Source organism: Mus pahari, chromosome 4 (genome assembly GCF_900095145.1).
Source record: "Mus pahari chromosome 4, PAHARI_EIJ_v1.1, whole genome shotgun sequence".
Classification (NCBI taxonomy): Eukaryota; Metazoa; Chordata; class Mammalia; order Rodentia; family Muridae; genus Mus; species Mus pahari.
In genome coordinates, this window is record NC_034593.1 from 129,694,963 (window position 1) to 129,708,050 (window position 13,088).

The 13,088-nt window shown below is 41.2% G+C and overlaps 1 protein-coding gene across 9 annotated transcripts in view; it reads right to left on the reverse strand.

Annotated features, from left to right (window-relative positions):
• Positions 1-6,193, reverse strand: part of Pdlim5 (PDZ and LIM domain 5) — a 160,782-nt gene extending 154,589 nt beyond the window's left edge. For 5 of the 9 annotated variants that reach the window (XM_021197105.2, XM_021197099.2, XM_029537576.1 and 2 more), the window contains exons 1-2: positions 6,082-6,163; positions 2,363-2,500 (exon numbers count right to left, since the gene is read on the reverse strand). In XM_021197105.2, coding sequence (XP_021052764.1) covers positions 2,363-2,458 — 96 coding nt within the window. In that variant the 5' untranslated portion in view covers positions 2,459-2,500; positions 6,082-6,163. Of the gene's footprint in view, positions 1-2,362; positions 2,501-6,081 lie in introns of all 9 variants that reach the window. The other 4 variants (XM_021197106.1, XM_021197100.1, XM_021197101.1 and 1 more) reach the window with 1 other exon arrangement.
• Between the last annotated feature and the right edge of the window lie 6,895 nt (positions 6,194-13,088).

Below are 13,088 nucleotides of genomic sequence, written 5' to 3' on the forward strand. Positions count from 1 at the left end.
AAAAAAGCAGCTTGACAAAGTATAGCCCTGAATTGTTCAACTAGTCTCCTATTTCTTCTTATAAAGTATACTGGCAAAGACCAAGAAACCAACATGGCTACAATGAAACCCATCCCCACATTCCATGGCTACAAGACTATTCCCATAAACACAGGGTCATAAAAAGTGGCCTGCACACTCCAGCAGCAACACTGCATTTTAGAGAGAAAACCGGAAAACAATGACATGCTCATACTGTGTCCCAGTCTGAGCCCCACTTAGAAGCACTGGCAGGAGCTGCTAAACCTACCTTAGAAGCCCACCCACAAAACATTACCCAATACAAATGTCAAGGTAGAATATTAATGTAGTATGCACTCTTTATAAGCCAGGTCAGAACAGCATATTTATATACTACTACAACAAAATCTCAGGGAAATAGAACTTTTAAGTCCTTGACAGTGGTTTATATTTACCTCAAATACAACTTAAAACCCCAAAGTGCCAGTGTTCTATGAAATGACTCTTTAGAGTTCAAAGAAAAACTGTATAATTCTGAATTCTAAAAATAAAGACGTACAAGTTTCTGGGTTTCTTTTGGTTTTCTTTTTCTTTCTTTTTTTTTTTTTTTTTTTTTTTTTTTTTTTTTTTTTTTGCAATGTTAGCATTCATTAAGTAAAAATAATAACAATATAATAATGATTGCCATATTCCCTAAAACTGAGGGATTAAATGTTTCAGGCCTTTCATTTTCATTATATATTATTATAAAAGATAATAAATAATTGAGAGATTTTAATGTACCAAACTTTGCTAGAATTTTTACAGGTATCATTACATAAGAGAACCATTAAATTACACATTTTAAGGCAGGACATCAGGTTTTAACTGCTTCTTAATACTATTAATTAAAGAACCTGAAGATCACTGAAAATTATTCCAACCATTCTATATAAAAAAGCAGAATAAGCATGATCATAGAGGTAATTAATTGGTAACAGTAATAATCTTGACATAATATAAATGTTATGAGGCACAAATTTTCATTAGACACTGTTATTGGACATGTTTAAACTGAACCAATTAAGGGGTTAAAAATAAGGATACTAACAGGCCAAGAGCCTAGCTGCCTAGTTGAGCCAACATTCCCTTCTCTCCTCCCTCCCAATCCTGTCCAGTCCAGAATGAATTGCATGCCCCACTGCACAGGCCCAAAAAGGTCACAGGAGATGGCAGACACTTTTGTAAGAGAACAGAAATAACTCAGCAGCTTTGTTAGCATGGTCGCTTTTAATCAGTATGTTCAAAATCCTTTAATTAGCACTCTGTCTACACAAGGAAAGCATTTCTGTGTGCCAGGGAAGGGCATGCATATATGTACACAGTGTTCCCTCTTATCAGAATCACAACCTAAGGCTAGCACCTCAAACTGTCTGCCAGTACACATACAAACACACACATACACAGAGGAAGTTATACAAATAAATAATAGTAATATCACCTCTTGGTGAGTGAAACTGGGCCTGATTATCCCCTTCTCAAAATCATCAAGACATTCTAAACCCAGACATGATGATACACACCTCTACTCTCAGCACTGGGGAAGTAGAAGCAGGATGTCTCTGTGAGTTCAAAGCCAGTCTGGCTTACATAGCAAGTTCCAGATTATCCAGAGCTACACAGTGTCAGTTTCACCTGACTCCCCTCTCTCCTTTTCCTTCTCCCTCTCTCTGTGTCCACACACATACACACACACACACACACACACACACACACACACACACACACACACACACAAAATATTCAACTAAATCCCAAACCTGGTAAAAAGTCAATCTCAATTACTCATAGGCTGACCATCTAGCTGCAGAGCCTCACCCTTCTCCTCTCCACAGACCAAGGAAGTAGCTTTCTCCCATCTGACTCCTATTACCTCCACCAGAATGTTAGTTGACAAAATAATGCCCAAACCAGTCATGGTCACTAGTGTTAACAGACAGGTTTTGGAACTGAAAAAAGGGCAATTAAAACACGATAATACAATGCCATAAAAGTACTTTTGAAGAAATTAGAGCTCAGAGATTTTCTCAAACTAGGGGCTATTCCAAACAGTAGAACCAGCTCCACAGTTGGACGTTTCCTATTTTACTCTTGTTACTAGTGGAGAAACTGAAAACAAGCTGAACTAAACAAGCTGTCCTTGTCAAGTTCCTTCCCTCTGCATCTCTATTAGACAGACAAACCTGGGAAGAGGGAAAAAACAAGAACCCCACATGGTAACAAGTTAACACAGGTCAAAAGAGAATTCAAGGATCCACTCCTGCGGTTCCCAGGGCCAGACAGTGAATGAGCATTTGGAGTAACGTCTGTCGAGGTTGCTTACACTAGAGATCGTCAGAGGCATGTTGAAATCCTTGCCACCTTGGAGCCGGAAACCCCAAGGAGCTGGGCCGACCAATGACACATTGTAGTTGCTCATGGTTCCCAGGGTTCAACGTGCAGTTCTAGAAAATGAACGAAACTGCAAAAGAAAATCAGATAGTTAGTAAAAATGATTATTAAAAACCCCAATTTCATATATCAATACATTTTCTATAAAGCCAACAAAACTGTTCAGGTTTTTGGAGTGGTGTGAAAAGACATACAGGTCATATCTAGCAAACTCTTTATTCATTTCAGTGGAGGAAACGGAATTGATGAGCTAATTAACACTCAGTTTCAAACTTATGCCAATTCCCTATCAGGATGGACATTTAGACATCTGCCCAGCTCCTACATTGATTGCAAAACAAATTTGGTGGACTCTCACATAAGAATTTTTATTGGAAGAAATACATACCAGATCAGAATAAGATTTCAATTGTAATTAAGGCTTTCCTATTCCCTCCATTTCATGCTTCCTAAGCCAACAAGATCCCTTCCATCTCACTTCCTTCAATCATGTCAACATATAAAAGGGACTGCAGATCTGCTGGCTTTGTTCATGAGTTCTAAATAATAAATTATTTTAAACCGAGATTAATTATCCTAATTCTAATTCTAATTTAGAACCCTAACTCCTAGACTCCTCTATAGGAATATGGTATTTTCAACAGTTAAGGGAACTTCATACTCAGCACATTATCCCTGAAATCACTTTTCTTTAGGAACTAGATTTCCTAAACTAGCATTGCTTCATCCTCAGTGGATCAGGTGTCTACATACGCTGCTAAATCTGGTGTGTTGTAACAGAAGTTTAGGTGGAGTTTAAAGGTGGAAAAGTATGTCAAGGAAGGAAAGATAAGGTTGCTGCCATAACAGTTCAGAATTTCTAAGTATGAAGTATGTCTGAAACTGGGTTTTTGTTTATCTAGTTGTTTGTTTATGGGGCTGGGAAGTGAACCTAAAGCCTTATTTTTCTTTCATATGGGCAATGATGGGCTAAATTCTAGAACAGGTGGTATTTTAGTCTAAATTCTTGTTTTCTTTTATACTCATACATAATCCAGCAAAGCAAAGACTAAGCCTCCCCAAGCCAGTAAATGAGACTCTACTAACCATAACTGAAATACAAGGTTAGCCTTAATGAAACTTAATTGGAGCCTTAGAAAATTACCATGATGCATTGTTTTGCTTTTTTTTTTTTCTTTTTTGTCCTGTCTTGCTGTTCTTAGGCTCATAATGACTTCAGGGTAGTTTGTTGGGTTTTTGTTTTGTTTTGCCTTGTCTTTAATGTATTTTCTTTCTTTTATAAATTTATTTATTAATTTATTTTTACACTCCAGATTTTATAACCAGCCCCCTCCCCTCCATCATCCATCCTCCAACTCTTTAACTATTCCACATCCCTTACCCCCCCACCCCCTGTCTCCACAAGGATATCCCTACCCCCCCACCCCCCACATCCCACCCCACCTGACCTCTAACTCCCTTGGGCCTCCAGTTTCTTGATGGTTAGGTGCATCATCTCTGATTGAACACAAGCCTGGCAGTCCTCTGCTGTATATGTGTTGGGGACCTCATATCAGTTGGTATATGCTGCCTGTTTGGTGGTCCAGTGTAGTTCTTTTAAAAGCTCAATTTGACTTAAGAATGTCCTACTTGTATTAAGGAGGCATTGGGAATAATGAGCATTGTTCTCTCTTTACAAAGAATATTAAGGATATTAAGTTCTTCTATCTAAAAATATGGCAGGTATATGACTATAATACTTTAAAGACACTTGTCAAAACAAAGCTTTAGGGATTAAGAAATATATCTCAGTGGTAGAGAGTCTGTGTAGCATTCATGAGACCTTGGGTCTAATTCTCAGCATATATATATATATATATATTTTTTTTTTCCAAGAAGGGAAAATGAGGCAACACTTCAAAGGAAATCTAGTTCCTAAAGAAACATTAGTTTCGGGATAATGTCCACTGCAAAGATTTTAAGACAGCATAATAGTACTGACTGTTCAGTGTTTCTTTGGCACCGCAGTAGTAAGCAGTGGCCTTACAAAAAGACCCATAGGAAGCCAAATGGCAGGTGAAAACCAAATGGTAGGGAGCTAATCACAAGCCACAGAGCACTGCCTTCCCGCTAGAGGATCTCCTCAAGACCCATAGAGGCAGTCTTGATAGTGCCATACAGCACAAAGAAATCAGTAAGCCAACTGAGAGTTCACAGGCCACTCTCCTTTTTAAATCTTCAACTGTGTCAAGGGAAGAATGTGAAAGTTAAGCTAACCATACTCTGACTCCATTTTTCCCTAGGAGAGAATGTATTGTACGTGTGTGTCATCCCACATCCATGTCACTTCCCTTTTCATTGGGACTCCCTTCCTGATTTCTCCCATTTGTTATTAACATTTCTAGCACTAGCCAAGTCAGCCAAACCACAACACCGGTCTCTTCTCTAAATTCCCTTTCAGCTAGCTTCACTTGGAATTCATTTGTCTTAAAATATTCTGATCCTTAAGCAACGGCAATATTTTTATTGGCCTTTTCCAAGTCTCCCCCATGTGGTTATTAGTGCCCAAATGCTGAAATACCAACCAAGCAGGCAGGAAATAACAGCTTATTCTGCTTTCAAACATGTAAAAATGTTGGAATTTCTGTAAAGTTTTGGATGTTCATTTAGGGACAGCATAAATAATGCCTTCTATCTACTGCTAGTGAGGGAGGCTAAAAGTGGTTTCCCACACTTGCGTGTTAGTTTCCTTGGTGTGCATAACCGGGAGAGACCTACAAGTGACGAGCCCTTCAATTAAGACTGCCTAGAGATTCTTTCTCCCTTTCCTGAGATAGAAGGGTGGGAGGGCTAAAGCACTAAAGCTGAGGGATGAGACGTTTCCCAGCTTGGGTTCACGCCTAGCCCTGTTGGCCAAATAAGGTTCCCCAGCTAGCAGTTTCCGTAGCAGGCGGGTTCAGACGTCCTCGGGTCAAGAAGGCGGACCTGGGATAGGATCTGGCGATCACACCCTAGACCTGCCCAGCCCAGTCACGAATTTTCTTTCCAAGTTCTGCCCAGTCCATACGCCCTTCCTTTTTCCACTCATTGTCAAACGGGGCTGAAGCTCAGATCTGACCCAAAGCCCCCAAGTACACACCAGATTCATAAAAACTGGGGACCGCGACCGATCTAAGTGAGCTTTCATGCTGGACGCACCGACGTGTAACCCTCACAGGTTACACAACTGCAAATATTTCAGGGAGGGGAAAACACACGCTTCTCCGGAGCCTGGGAGACAGCAAACAAAACTGCCCCGCTTTCCCGTGCAGGCGCACACTCTCGGCTCGCCCGAGCCTCCCTCCGGGCTGGCGCGCCCCAGGCCGAGGTGCTGCCCTTCGCCGCCTGCCCTCGGGCTCGGCGGGCGCCCCCTGGTGCGCCCGGCTCTCCGGGGCGCTGGTCCCCGAGAGCCCCGGCTCCCGGCGCTCGGTCCCGCCGCGCGCCGTCCTGCCCGGGCGCTTCTCACACCTCGGTGCGCACCGGGAGCACCTGAGGAGCCGCGGCTCGCGGGGAGACGCTCGCCCCGTCCTCCTCTCGTCCCGCGCCTCTCCACGCGCCGCACCCCGTCACCCGCTTCTCCTCCTCTCCCCTCGCGGACCAGGACTTGTTCCTCCGCCTCCCGCGGCCACTCACCTCTGGACCGGCGCGGCGCACCCTCCGCCTCAGACCAGCGCTGACAAGTGGCTCGCGGTGCCTGCGCCGTCGCCTCTCAAGCCGGTGGGGAACTTCCGCCTCCGCGCTCGCCCCGCCTCGCCCCAAGGCTGACCACGCCCCCCCACTAATGGGCACGCCCCCGTGGTCCGGGCTGGGCGGGGCCACGTCGCCCTGGGCTTAGATGGCAGTGGAGTCTCCCTGTTGTGCGTTGTGACTTGCTGGGACCGGCTGCCGCCGCCACAAAAACAATTGCCCCTGTGGAGTTTCGGTGGGCGTAGTCTCCGGGGTGTAGTCTTGGAGTGGTACCTGGCCAAGATCTAGCCTTCCGCTTCTCTGTTTTGTATTTCGGCGCTTTTCACTCTGCAGAAACTTGCATTGACCCGCAGTTGGTCTGGCTGAAAATAGAAAAGGGCTTTAGCTAAATCTCTGTCGGTGCAAGTTCAGCGACTACCGCCTGCTTTTGTGAAAGACCTCTGTATACTCTCGAGAAGTGCAAACTCTGAAGTTTGCTTGTCAGGAAGGTGAAAATCGCTAACCCTAATATGCAGAAGTTAAATCTGTCGTCAAGCTAAAAGACAGCCATACAAAGCAGTGGCCAGAAGTGATTCAGCCACTGTATCCTCAGCTTATTTTTCTAATTCCAAATTAACAGCACATTTACCTACTTCTGTAAAGTTGTTTGATTTTGCCCAGAGAATTTATTCACAAGCAAGCGTTAGTAATGTTTAGTGAATACTCAAAAAGAAACTTGCAAAGTTTTCTCTTACTCTTTGAATTGGCTTTTAAAATATTAAAAGCACAAGTGTTAACCAAGTGGTGTATCAAACAAAAATAAACCTCAACCGAAGTCCCTGAGTATAGAGTCTGCTCTAGAGGGGCAAGCAAAATTCAAAAGTAGGTCCAAAGCTGTTCAAATAGTAGCCACTGGCCACATATGTCTACTTAACTCATTGTAAAAACGTTTTATATCATTCTTATGAATCTAAATTTATACAGGAGTAAGATAGGATTTCCATGAAATATAAGCTTCAGTAGGACTACATTTCACTGTACAATTGGATGTTTAGTGGCCAAGTTGACATATATGTACCAGGTTTTTAAAACTTTGTAAATTTAAAAAATAGGTATGTTGACTACCTGTTGATATTATTTGCTTATTTAAAACATTATTAAAATTTATTTTCATTTTTATACGTATATACTAGAATTTTTAACATGGATGTGACTTGCATATTTTGTTGGCCAGTTGTTGATTGTATTACATTCTAAAAGGAAAACTAGTTTGCAGGGAAGATTTTTCTGGTGTGAGATTTGTCTAGTGTGTTTTAGGGTTGTGTTTTATAGATCATCCAAAAGTAAACAGTTAAAAACAAATGGTTACATGTAAACAGATACCCCCTGCAAAGCAAAGCCTTACAGTTGCCTTCATAGGATGAATGCCAGCCTTAGTCACAATGTTTACAAATGAAAGTTGCAACAGATTCTATAACACTTGATAGACAGTTAGTTCCACTTGTGACAAGTCAGTTGCCTGTGTTACCTTATAACCCTCTTCTCTTCACCTCCTCATCTGCGTGGTGCTGATACAGGAAAATTAAACTAGATCAATGCTATTTCATTACCAAGGTTACGAGCCACAGCATCAGAGAATAAGCATCTTGAGATGATGAGGAAAGAGCTGAGAGTAGATAGGGTGTCCCAAATGTACCTTAAGCTTTAGTCCTAATTGCAAACCAGGCCTTCAGACTTCTCCCCTTCCACTCCAGTCCAAAGCCTGGAGAACTATCAGCAGGTTAAGTATTGCTTAATTCTCGCATGAATTGTTACTTATCCAGTTGCCCTCTTGGAAAGTAGCCTTTTCCTGAGTCCCATCCAAACTTAGAAGCCTTAGATATGCCTCCCAAAATCATACTTTTAAACAAACACTACCTGTTCCATTTCCAGGAAATTGTTAAACTTTAATTAGCTCCAAAATTATTCCCCCATCTGCGTCTATCTTGGTGTCAGAGGGCCCATCTGGCATGTGTGAGGGCCTCATTCTCTCCTCAATACCACCACTAACATTGCCTCAGCCTCTATCACCATCACTATTACTACCACCTCTACCAACATCAACCTCACCTCTACCACCACTGCTGTCTCCACCTCCGACGCTGCCAACACCACCATCCCCATCATCTCCACCATCATCATAACCACTTCTACCACGATCACCACCAAAGGCACCACACACACACACACACACACACACACACACACACACACACACAAATAAAGTAAAAACTCACAAAACTATTTCCCTAGACATGTTCCAGTTAACTGCATACAGTTTTTAGGTGAGAAGCACTGTTGATTCACCTTGAAGAGAATCATAATTACTAATAACTGTGAGATTATCAAATGATCCATATTACTTCATACCAACTATATTACTTTATTGGTTCCAGGCTGCCCTCCAATACCAGAAAGCACCATGCAAAATTCCCAAGGAGGAGAGCAACCCGCACCCCTAGCCAGCTATGATGTCAATGAGGAACAGCCAGCATGTTATGATGCCCTTAAGGTTATGACATATACCTTGGTGATAACCAACAGCTCTCTAATCATACTTAAGACCCAATAAGTCTGCTACTGGAAACCTAGCTGACTACCCAAGGCTAGTGAAGTCATGGATCTTGGAGGAGAACCTACCACACCCACTTGACTAAAACAGCATAATACCTAACTAAGCTATAAATATTTATCCTTATACCCATAGACAATGTTTCTCATCCCATCAAGGAAAATTACCTTTGCAACAGATGAAGACCATTACAGAAAACCACAAGTGATCAAAACTCAGAGTTGTGGAGCCCATTTCTAACTGATAAAACTACAACATAACCCCTGCACTTAAGACTCGGGGATCATTGAAGAAGAGAGCAGAACCGTGTAAGAGCCCGAAGAACAGCAAGTTTGCTTTAAGACTTTGTCTCCTAGAAATGTCATAGAAGCTGCATGCATGAAGACTCACTAGCATGGCTGCCTAAACATGGCATAAATAAGAATGGCAACAATAGACATGCTAACACAAAAATGGAAAAGCACCCAAGGCCCCTTAACCTAAGACAAGAAAGTATAGGTAAATAAGGGACCCTCAGAGCAGGAGAAATTATTTTCCCCAGGGAAGAACACCCTGATTGGTTAACCAATACCAAATGGTCAGCTCTTAAAACATATTAAAAGAGACTATAAATTTGAATGAGAACAAGTTGGAGAATTTGGGAAGGGCTGGGAGATGGTGTAAGAGTATTATAATTCAAAAAGAATTAAAAATAATTTTTATTTTTTGTTTTTTTTATTTTTTTTTTAAAGATTTGTTTATTTATTTATTTATTATATGTAAGTACACTGTAACTGTCTTCAGACACTCCAGAAGAGGGCATCAGATCTTGTTACGGATGGTTATGAGCCACCATGTGGTTGCTGGGATTTGAACTCCGGACCTTCGGAAGAGCAATCGGGTGCTCTTACCCACTGAGCCATCTCACCAGCCCCTAAAAATAATTTTTAAAAGTATACAAAGTTTGGAAGGTGTAAGAAAAGGAAGATTGAAGAGAAGGCGTGGCGTAAGATCAAAATACATCATGCATGTATGACGTTCTCGAAATATTAACCAAAACATGTTTTAAAATACTCATACTCATAAAAAATAAAGTAATAGGAATATTTTAATTTAATGAGAAATAACCGCAATTTAATTAGGCTAGATAGTCTTACGAACCAGAGAAAGAAAAAATACTATAGAATCTAACATTCAGAGAATCATTCCTGTAAAACTTGTTACAAATTAAAAGTAAATGTTCAGTTACTTGCCTGTGAGGGAGAATGCACTCCATGAACCACATCCTGAAGGACATATGCCTTGACTTGCCTTGTTGTGAGCTGCCACCGAGCCATATTGGCTCCTCTTCATCTATCTCCTTCATGACTAACATTTATAACACGGTTAGTCATGATTTGACGGACAGTCTTTGACTTCACATTAGCAGGAAGAGAGCTGAGCCATTGGAAAACCAAACCAACATCCACAGACTTGTTGATTCTCATAGAGCAAGCAATGAGGCACTACACAAAAATGAAACCTTCTTCGAAACTCCATCAAACCAGCTGGAACAAAAATGGGAGTGGGACCAAAAGATTAACCAACGTGGAGAAAGGGTTTGTAGACTATTTCATCTAAATATAGTATTTACCTAAGTGTATAAATGTTTGCTTTAGAATTTTATGATCCAACATATGACTCAGAATCCCTTGCAGTCCTTCAAAAATAACAGAAACCTTGAATTGCAAGATGACATGGCCATGATGAGCTTTTATAAGTTACCAATCGCCTAAAAGTTTCTACATTATTCTATGTCCGTGTATATCTCAAATCTCCAAAGCACTGTCAGGGAATGCCTATTTAATGGTTAAAATCTATAACAGAGAAATAGCACTATCTGGTCTCACACTTTAATACTCAGTATTGAGGAGAAACAGAAGACTGTGCTATTTATTCTGAAGGAAATTAAATGCACTCATAGGAATCCTGGGAAAAGGTCAGACTTAGGGCGGGTACAGAGAGAATAGAAAGAAATAAAAGGATGAGCATGAATATAAACCCAGACCTTCTAGGCAACCAAGGAAACATACACCCGAATAAGAAGGCAGGGTTTCAATTAGCTTCAGGGATTCAAATCTTTCCTTTTGAATGATATTAATAATTGCTACTGACAGAAGAAGGGCACTCTTAAAGAGACGGTACATCTTGCTGGCAGTTTCCAGTGAACAAAAAGGCTTAATAAGCAAGTTATGACTAAGAACCGAGAATCAAAGGGACATTGAAAACCGTGCAGGAGCTCTGTGTCTGAGATAGCAGGAGAGGGACACTCCTTATACGATTGCAGTGAGGACTCACACAGCAGTTGAGAGGTTCAAAACCATGGATGATTGGGAGGTGATATGTGGGTAGTAATTGAAAAGGTTTGGCACAGGAAGATGTTTGGGGAGGAAGTCATGAAAGAAAGAAAGGGACCTGGAGCAGACCTTACTAATTGGTAATTGGTTGTGGCAAGAAATTAATCTGCCAACTCAATAAATAGTCTTAGATTTATGGAGAGTGGGTCTAGAATGTCACACCTTTCCACATATTTCTCCATCAAGAGTAGAGTTATAAGGACATAATTAACAAGCTAACAGACAAATGAGGTCTTAAGTAGTATGTTTGGATTAAAAAGATCCTTGGGGAAATATAATCTTACCATGGTTTATTTACAGTAAAACCTCTCCATCCAAAGAATAGTACCTCTGCTAAGGGTGTTTAGATTCCCTTTATATGTGCTGGAAAAGCAACGGAACTGTTGTTTTGGTTGGAAGGTATTCGTGTTGTAGGCACAGTGGAAAGCATGCAGGCATACCATTCGTAGCCAAATCTAATGGATGGAGTGCTGAAAGTGATCTAATAATTAATCAAAAATAAAGTTCTAGACTCCTGCTGTAGCCCGTATGCAGAAGCCTCTCTCCCACCTCCACTCCATTCCCTGGGTAATACGCCCCTTAACCCAGATCCAGGGGCTGACTACGTATCTCCTGCCACCCCTCTAGGACTGTCCTTCTGTCCCATTTCACCCACAGATACACAGAATCACTCTCTAAGGGAAACCTTCAATAGACAAATAAGTTGGACATTATTATCCTTCCTACTCCAATCCAGTCTCTCCAGCCTTACTCTCAGATTGGCTGCAGCTTACCTACAGGAGCCTCTCCTCGCACCCCCATCTCCATTCTCAGGGGACTATGCCTCCTACTGTCGACCAAGGGTCCCCCGGTTCTTTCCAATGCCCCATTTAGCCTTTGCTTTCACTTCAGCTTATTAATTTATGTTACCAGCAACCATCAGAAGCACCCTTTACAAGAGACCCCAGAGTCACCAGAGTTGGTTGGTATACAGAATGGACAACAGCAACCAAAGAGTAGAATATCCAGTCATATCTGGGTGATATTATCACATGCCTTTAATCCCAAATAAAGTCACAAATAAAGTCAGGTTCAAACACTTGACTTTCAGTTGAAACTCTGAAAGCCAGAAGGAACTGAACAGTTGTTCTACAAGCTCTAAGAGACAACAGATACCCACCTTTCACAGTATTATAGCATGCAAAACTATCAAATACAAGCAATTGAAAAAGAAAAACATCCCAGAATTAAAACAAATATAACTAATTCTGTATACCAATCCAGCTCTACAGAATAGACTAGCAAGAAAAGTTCAGTATGAAGAGAACTAAATTAGACACAGAATAAATCATTCCAGAAGAGTAAGTAAAAGACAGGAAAACTCACAGCACAACAACAAAATTACAGGAACCAATAAACACTGCTCATTGAAAACAGGCCTCAAGAGATACAAAAATATTGAAATTATCTCAGGCATCCTATCAGATCACACGGACTAAGGCTGATTTTCAATAACAACATAAATAACAGAAAGCCCACATGCAAGTGCAAGCTAAACAACACTCTACACAATGATACCTTGGTCAAGGAAGAAATAAAGAAAGTAATTAAAGACTTTTTAGAGTTTAATGAAAATGAAGCCACAATATACACAAACTTATGGATCATAATGAAAGGAGTGCTAAGAGGAAAACTCATAGCTTTGAGTGCTTCCAAAAAGAAACTAGAGAGAGCNCACACTAGCAGCTTGACAGCACACCTAAAAGCTCTAGAAGAAAAGGAAGCAAAGTCACCCAAGAGGAGTAGACAATAGGAAATAATCAAACTTAGGGCCAAAATCAACCAAGTGGAAACAAAAAGAACTCTACAAAGAATCAACCAAACCAGGGGCTGGCTCTTTGAGAAAATCAACAAGATAGATAAACCCTTAGCCAGACTCACTAGAGGGCACAAAGGCAGCATCCTAATTAACAAAATCAGAAATGAAAAGGGAGACATAACAACAGACC